The following is a 9,042-nucleotide window of genomic DNA, read 5'->3' as shown; positions in this document are numbered from 1 at the left end:
TGTATTTGCATATAAGTAGGGAAGGCCGGATGAGCAATATTGAAGACATATAGCATATCATATCCAGTCCCTACAATTATACTAACGAATAATATCTTACATTGTTGAAGAAAATAAGGACATCAACTGCAGCAACGGGTTCATGCCCGAGGGGCTTTGTCTTGTAATTTATTTTTTCATATGAAAAAAGAAAAAACAAAAACTACAACAACGAGATGGAGAAGCCAGAACTAAACTCAATAACAATCGGCGCTCTACCGCCGGAAATTCTTATCGACATCCTTTGGAGACTGCCCGTCAATTCGATTTGTTCCATGAGATGTGTATCTAAGGCCTTTTTAAAGACGGTTGACGACCCCTCTCTTGCGACAATGCACATGCGGCGTCGTTTTCTAACTAGTTCTACTACTACCACTGAAGTTCCTCGACTTGTTGTTCTTGATGAGTCTCCTTTTCATCAACATGACACGTTGTATCCATTGAAATACAACGGCAAAAAATTATTGACAAAGAGCAAACAGGCAATTGTTTCCTATTTCGGATCCAGACGACGTTTCTATTCAGCTGCATTTGTTTTCTGCAACTTGTTTGGCTTTACTGGTCATAATCCCGAGCATGGAAGGTCATGCTTTAGGGGTCTTAATCTGGAGCATGGGAGGTCATGCTTGTTGGTGAATCCTTTCAGGGGAGAAGTTCTAATTCTCCCATCAGCAAGTGACGTCCAAGTTCCATCTAATAGTCCCAGCGATGTTGATTGGTATGGCATGGGATTTGATAATATAACATGTAGCTTCAAGATTGTTCGTGTTTCCACCAATAAAAAAGATTACTTGGCAGCCGAAGTTCTTGTATTGGGTACAAGCTCATGGCAGAAATTACCTACAGTTCCTCCTTGCATTCCAACCTACAAGTCCGCATATGCACATGGACACATGCATTGGTTGGTCCATGGAGATGACGGATCATCCGTACGTATACTTTCTTTTGACTTTCAGAAGGAAGAGTTCTATTTAACACCTCCTCCTGCCTCCTTGGGTAAAAATCCAGATCTCTGGAAATTTCTTCACTTGCTTAATTTCAAGGGATCTTTGGCACTAGTGAATCTTTCTTCACTTGAAGATAGACATCTGAAGATATGGGGAAGAAAATCTGTTGAGATATGGGGATTGAAAAATTACGATAACAAAGCGTGGGAGCTAAATTATAAATTCGATTTGAAACAAGATCTTTTTGCACCTTTGAAGCCTACTAGTCTTTCTAAGTGTGGCGAATGGGAGCACGGCATATTTTTCAATGACGAGAGTGATTGCAGTACAACTACATTCTTTGTGGATCTAAGACGTATTTCTATGAAGTGTGTACTACTCAAAGGTAAAATGGCAATCCATAGTTGTACGGACAGCATGATTTCTCTAAAGAATTATGGAGATTTGGTTGATGCAAAAGAACCAAAGAGGACAAGAAATGGAATTACTGAATTCCCCATGTCTCAAAGAACTTGGAGGAATATGGTTAACGCTGCAGAAGTAAGTGAGAGAGATTTACTTTACTTGAAAGCACAGACGAAGTCTGCACGTATTTCTTACAATGAGAAGGACTTGTTTTAGTAATTTTTAAGAGCTATAAGCACAATGTTATGTCTTTTTTTTTTTTTTGGTCAAAGCACAATGATATAAAGTCTTATCACTATGATGTTTCGCATCCTTTTGTTTATTTAAAATATATGCAGAAAATTTGAACTTGCATTACCCTGAGATGTATTAAGGAATGTCACAATGAATGAAGGTATGTATGCTAGCTACATTAGCAAATAACCAGTCAAAATTTTACTGTAAATTGCTTTTCATCGATCTACAAATTTTAATGCCCATGTTTATTGTAGACGAAAGCTGTTTATTGAAGACGTGTTGCAGCTCTGTTCTTTTCGTGAAGAAGTTAAGTTCCACCATGTTCCCAGGGAGGGCAACTTTTTAGCAGATGCTTTGGCCAAGCTTGGACACAACCTATCGCCTTCTCACCTGTGGAAGCATGGCCTTTATCTGTTGGAACTCCTTTTTATTTTGACTTCCTTGGGACCGCCCAAGAGGTTTTTCACTTTTGTAATAATAAAAAATAATAATAAAGTCATCGCTAAAAACGTAGAACTGAAAGCTGCTAAAAGCCAGCATTTTCCAAGATTATTATATGTGCCGTTGGACCCTTATGTGTTGGTATTATTAACCCTTTGTAAATGCTATTTGTATTGATATCCGGTATTATTGTATTTCTCTATATATAGCGCAAAAGGTAGAGAATGGTGAAACATTCAAAATGTCAGAAAATGTCCTTAGTTAATGCAAATATTAAGAATTGAAATTATTAATTAAATAAAGATAATATGGTAAATTCACACCTTTTCATACGAGCATCTTCAATAGTAATAGCAAACTAAACTCTTCAAATTAAAGTTTGTTGACTTATTTGGAAATTTGAATAAATTTATTTGCTACTTTAATAATTTGTACTTAACAAACTCTTTAATTCAATTAATGCAATGTTATGAAGAAAAAAAAATATAAAAATAGGATGGCATGTCCCAAAAACTTCGCATGCATGAGAGAAACTTTATTAATCAAAAAAATCAAACCATACATATGAAACTTGACCCCAATTGCATCCATATCCTATAGAGAGAAAAAGAGAAAAAGTCCAAATTATTTCTTATTATCTAATGGACTTGGAGACGATGGCATTTGCGCATCATATTAACTTGTTTGAGTAAAATGCTAATTATTTTATCAACGTTTTCTTTTTTTGTTATACGTAGTCTCTAGCTTAAGAGTTGATGTTCTTAACTATTTGAGGCACAAGCCTATAGCATATTTGGTTTTAATCCCACAAAATGTTGACATAGGAAAGAAAACTATTAATTATTTTAGCATAAAAAGTAAAGTGTTGGTAAATTTTACAAATTGAAATTATTAGAGCATTTTCAAAGAAGACATTAAATTGTGACATGAACATGAAATAACAAGAATTGAATGAAAATTTGTTATAATTGATAAGTCAAATTTTACATAGATTTGAAGGCTAGAAGAGCAGTGCCAAATTTGACATCCTATAAAGCTTGTTGTTAAATACTATTTTAATATTCTTTCAAGCATAGGTTTGTGTTATCAATTTGGCCAATTTGATCTTTGTGTTTGTATCTGTTAGTCAATATGATCCTTCCATCCAAATTCCGTTAAAATTGAAAAAAAAATTAAATCAATTAAAAAATTTGTAATGATTACAAATATTCTTATTCAAATAATAAAGAACTTAATAATTAAAACCCCAACCTCCACTCTTCCAACGTTTTTTAGTAGCCAAAAAAAATGTTCTTGAGTCAATCGAACGCCTACTATTTTATTTCTCTTCTGCCTTGGATTTTTTTCATGCTCCCACCATCATCTCTCTCCTATCAGATTCATTGACAGCCAAAAAACACTTAAGTGATCCCAATCGCTCAATGACTACATCAACATTATCTTTTTCCTTCTCAACCAACCACCATGCTCAGCACAAGAAGACCACCTCCGGGATCCACCAGCTCACTCCAGCGTGTATGGTCGACTTGGATTGACCAACGCCCAGAGGAAGCAAAGCGCAAGTCATGTTGGGACAATCGAGTTCGAGGGTGGTATCGGTGCGAAGATGACGAGGATTCGAGACGGCTACAGAAATTGCACTATAAGTGGTGTTCACATGAATGTCCCAGATTTTTGCTGCAGAGAAGTGGTTGTGGTTTAGGTGGAGTTCAAGGGCGGAATCAGGAATTTTTCGGTGAGTGAATTAGCTAAACTCTTTAGCTTAAAATCTAATGATATTTTTACCTTTGTTGTTTGAATCCGTTAAAATTTCTTGGCATCAACCAAATAAACTTCAAAAATGCAAAGTGCAAAAACATAAATAATTATGTTTCACATATTTATTAGTTGTAAACACAAGAACAATATAATTTGGTTAATGTATTGTTCCGTTCTTGAAAGAGAATACAAGTAAACTTGAGAAAATAATATGTCTCTAATGTGTTGTAGTTGATGGTGAGCCATATAAATTTTTTTTTTTTTCCTTCTTCCAAAATCTTTTGCTACAGACAACAAATAAAGAAAAGAAGACAGCAGACTTTGCGAAAAAACAAAACAAAAGGCAGTAGATTTTGCAAAGGAAGGACCACATTGACAGTGGTGGAGTTAGGATTCTTAACATGGAGGGGTCAAAATTTCAAAATCACTTCCACGTAGTTTTTTCATCTTCAACTGAGAAGGCTAGCACTAATCTAATTGCAGTAATTGTATTGCTATATCATATATTTTATAATATATTACAAGAGATTGAAAAAAAAAAATTGGGAGAGAGGGGGGGGAGGGGTGGGGCAGCGGGGCGAGCCCCAGGGCCATGGCATTGCCCTTGCACATTGACTAACGGAAATAAACACAAGAATCAAATTAACCAAATTGATATCACAAGGACTAAATTGGCCGATAGGGTAAAATACATGGACCATTTTGACATTTAAGCTTTAAAATTTTATTTGATCATATAGGAGAGTGGAGTTAACATTTTTACAATATGTCAAACTACTACTGAAACTAGATCTTGCATTTGACATCTCCGAGGAAGATGCTCTTTTATCAATTTAATCTGTCAAATAAAAACAAAAAATGGAAAACAATCATGGGCATATTACTACCACTATCAAATCTCCCTTATTCTCTCATACGCATATGACTACATCTATACTTCTTTCTTAAATTGCTGCACGCTGGAGCTTGTCTCGGAGATGAAGAAATTATAAAATGATACAGATCTACCACGTCAGTGTGTGATACTCCCATTCAATTATTGTCATGTATTTACTTTAAAACATAAATTAATTTTGTTTACAGATGGGCTTATTCTTAATTTTTTATCTTCTGATTCCCAACAGCCACCCCTTCGAACGCAACAACCTTAATCTCCAAAACCTGTCATGACCGCCACCCATCTCCACACTACCTGCCATGATTGCCACTCATCTCCCTTCGTCTTCCTCCTCCTATTCACCCCTTATAGGGAGGAAGACAAAATTGGTATTGATGATGGTGATGATGATGATGATGATGATGATGATGAAATGGAATAATGGAAGCCTTGGTGTTTGTGTTAATGGTTGGGAATTGTTAGAGTGAATGCAAAATAGAGAGACCTTTGAGATAATTGTTGTATTGTATTGATTGAAGTAATTGTTACAAAGGAGTTACAGTATTTCACATGGGTTTTTTTGAACTGAAGTGTTGCATTTAATAGACGGCAAAGAAACCGCTACAAAGCAACAGATCAAGAGGGCCCAGCCACAAAGGGAAACAACATGGTGCCTAAGGTTAGAAACCAACCAAATTTAAAAGGGGCCAAAAGCAAAACACTGCTAGTGCCAAATATAAAACAGCTAAATGAGTTACATGAGCAAGGACGTAGGTAGAGCCTAACACGCATCCATTCTTTCCAACTGGAAATATGGAGCTATAAATACTTGGAGGGTAGGGGAGACCATCTTTGTTTAGAACATGGGTAAGAAAAATGGGGGTCTAATGACCCACACTTCCGTGGGCATCCTTTACTATGCTAGCGTTGCCAAAAGATTGGCCGCTTCATTCGCTGAACGAGAAATCCAAGAGCAATGACAGTTTAAAAAGTTGGAAAGTTGCTCCTTGAACTTGCTCAGGATGGGATACAATGTCCAAGCCCCTATGGCAATATTACCATTTAAACATTGAGTCACAGACCTTGAATCCGATTCAAGAATTACATGTATTTTCCCCCTCTCCTAAGCAAACATGCATCCCCAAAGAAGTGCATAAGCCTCGGCTTCCAAAACAGAACTTGTGATGATTTGAACTATCTTTGTGGTGATGAACTTGCATTGGGAGTCTCTAATTATAATTCCAAGTCTGGCCTTGCCATTTCTCTGGTTCCATGCAGCATCCACGTTGATTTTGATGGTATTTCCATATGGGGGTGACCAGACAGATGGAGTAGTTTGATGGTTGTTCAAACTCAGAATGTTGTTGTGGGTATGGGTCGTTTGGGTAGCAAGGAAACTAGTTACACCAATTGAAGTAGCATAAATTGTTGCTTCTAGGGATGGTCTTTGGTGCTTAAATACAGCATTACACCGGGTTTTCCATATGTTCCACCAGGTGAAAGCAATCTGTGTTATGACCTACCTTAACTCATCCTTGCTTTTTGCATAGATCTTGAGAATATTGGAGAACCATTGGCCAATATTGGTGACTTCCTGAGGGTTGACTCTGTAAGTTAGGCAGCCCCTAAACCATACACTTTTAACCCAAGGACATAGAAGCAAAATATGCTTAAGTGTCTCCTCATGCGACTTACAGATGGGGCAAATGGGGGATTGTCTTATTCTTCTTTTGCACAGGTTGTCATTGGTTGCGAGGCTATTTCTAAAGATCCTCCACATGAAATTACGGATGTTTGGGGGGGTTTGAGTCTTCCGTAAAGCTTTCCAGATATCCTTCGTAATTGCAATGGAGGTTGAAGGATGTTGATGGTTAAATGCTTGGTTTTTGTGATGCACCCAATGATAGCCAGATTTAACAGTATACCTGCCACTTTTCTCATATGGCCAAATTAAGCGGTCTATGTCCTCCCCTTGACCAATGGGTGTTCTCAGGATAGAAATTTCCCCATCATCAGAAATCATGTGGCGGATTGAATCCAAATTCCAAGTACCTGTTTCATGATCAATGATAGACCCAACTAAGAGCATCTTCAAGGGAGATGTCAAATACCAAACATCAAGTTTAAATTTGATTGCTGATGTGGCAATTTCACATCTTACACAGCTTTACACTCCACCCGATATGTCAAATTAAATTATTATTTTATTACATTTTAGTGTTGATTTATTTTTAATTAAAAAGAAAAGAAAAGAAAAATTAATAAAATATTCATTTGACATCTTTCTTTTGAGATGTCAAAAATAACATCTCAACCTCCAGCCTTCATTACACATCAGTTTTGACACATCGGTTGGAGTGATGTGAGATATTATTTCTTGCCGTTGAATGTCTATGTAGCACTTTTGACACATAGGTTGGAGATGCTCTAAAGCGTCATCCAAGTGGCCCTTGCTATTGTCTCCCTCAAGAGTCCCAGGAAGACTAGGAATCCAACGGTCTTTCCAGAGTTTTGTTTGCGAGCCACTTGTTATTTGCCATTGGAGTCCCTGCTTGATTGCATCACGCCCCTCCATGATGCTAGCCCATGCCCATGAGGATCTCCCCCTTTTCCTGGCCTCCAAGAAATTACCATCAGGGAAGTATCTTCCTCTCAAAACTTGGACCCACAAAGTATCAGGTTTGTGGAGGATTCTCCAGCTTTATTTTGCTAAAAGGGCAACATTAAAATCCTGGATACTTCTAAACCCATTCCACCCTCTAATTTAGACAAACCCAAAAACTTCTAGCTGACCCAATGAGTCTTGGCATCCTTCTCACTATGGTCCCACCAGAAACGAGCTAAAAAAAGGTTAATTTCCTTGCATGTTGCAGTAGGGAATTTGAAGACATTCATTGCATATGTCGGAATCGCTTAGGCCATTGCCCTGATTAAGACCTCTCGGCCCGCTTGTGATAACATATTATGCTTCCAGCCCCCAATCTTCTTCATGATTCTCTCCTTTATGTAAGCAAGAGCTTCCGTTTTGGTCCTTCCCCATATGGTAGGAAGGCTGAGGTACTTGCCGGGATTTGTAACTGCATCCATCTCAAAGGTATTGCCACTACTACAAAAAGTGAAAAAGACGACCAGAAAACAACGACGGTCTAAGTGAAAACCGTCGTGGTTTTTAAAAAGACGACGGTTCTAAAAACACCGTCGTGTAATACCACCTTAGACAACTAAAAATGGAGATTCAAATGGCTGTTCAAAAACAACGACGTACCTAATTAAACAACCGACGCCTATTTGAAACAGATTTCCGCAGAGTAAAATCAAAGCCAACAAAGAACGGCAGAAGTTATGAATCGACCGACGTAGAAAGTAAAGACGACGATTTCAATAAAAGCCGCCGTTTTTACTCATAAAATAAAACGACGAGGTTTTCGTATAAGACGCCGTATAATTACAAACAAATCCACGGTTTTAAAATACAAAATATCGCCGTATTAAATTAATTTACAACGACGGAAAATATAAATATATCGACGCCATTCTCGTATAGTTCTACGACGTTATCTTTAAATCGTACTATAAAATTTAACGTCGTATTTATTCATTTTATACGTCGTACATTTAATTTAAACCGTCGTCTTAATAAGAATTTTTGTTAACAATTTTTTTCTTTGATTTTCTTATCCTACGCCGGTAGATCTACTTAATGACAAGAATTGAAATAACCACGACGGTTTATATAGAAAACCGCCGACATAACCAGATTTTTCTGAGATCCCAAGGGTTACGAAATCTTACCAGATGGAACTCTGTTCCACATCATAATCTTAATAGATGACACAGATTTGCAATCAGAGAGACAATTTTTTAGAAGTTGATGATGTGTGTGCTTTTGTGTATCTACAAATATTATACCTAACGTCGTTGCAAATTTGCAATCAGAGAGACAATTTTCAACGACGGTTATATTATACCTAACGACGCTTAAAAAACAAATCAACGTCGCTCAACAAATATATTACGTCGTCTTAGTCTTACTTAAGACGACGAAAAACGTCAACAGTAATACAAAAACAGTCGTTGTTTTTATACTCTTATTTTTTTTAAATCTGTCATCCAAAAAAGAAAATTTACATATTCCAGAACATTAATTTCCTTCATTTTAAATTTCTTTGATTTTCAGATTTCTTCATTCCAGCAAATCTGATCTTCAGATTTCCCTGAGAAGAGAACTTTCCTTCGACAGCGAGTGGAGGCCAGGCTTGCATCTCTTTTGATGGAAAGCAAGGTGTATTCAGAAGCACTAAAGTGTCCTATCAGGCTTGATCAAGGAAGTGAGAAGGC

General features: G+C 37.1%; 1 protein-coding gene across 1 annotated transcript; it reads left to right on the top strand.

Moving 5' to 3' along the window:
* The first annotated feature begins 215 nt into the window (after window positions 1-215).
* LOC117618119 (F-box protein At5g65850-like) lies at window positions 216-1,607 on the top strand. Its single transcript, XM_034347738.1, has one exon. It carries the CDS (start codon window positions 216-218, stop codon window positions 1,605-1,607), a length of 1,392 nt encoding a protein of 463 aa, XP_034203629.1.
* Window positions 1,608-9,042: the final 7,435 nt, after the last annotated feature.

Source organism: Prunus dulcis, chromosome 2 (genome assembly GCF_902201215.1).
Source record: "Prunus dulcis chromosome 2, ALMONDv2, whole genome shotgun sequence".
Lineage (NCBI taxonomy): Eukaryota > Viridiplantae > Streptophyta > Magnoliopsida > Rosales > Rosaceae > Prunus > Prunus dulcis.
The sequence above is the reverse complement of the archived record's forward strand: the minus strand, read 5'-3'. Positions and strand labels throughout refer to the sequence as shown.

Bases quoted from the DNA above. Each gene is read 5' to 3' on its own strand.
- LOC117618119 (XM_034347738.1), top strand. From the start codon at position 216: ATGGAGAAGCCAGAACTAAACTCAATAACAATCGGCGCTCTACCGCCG.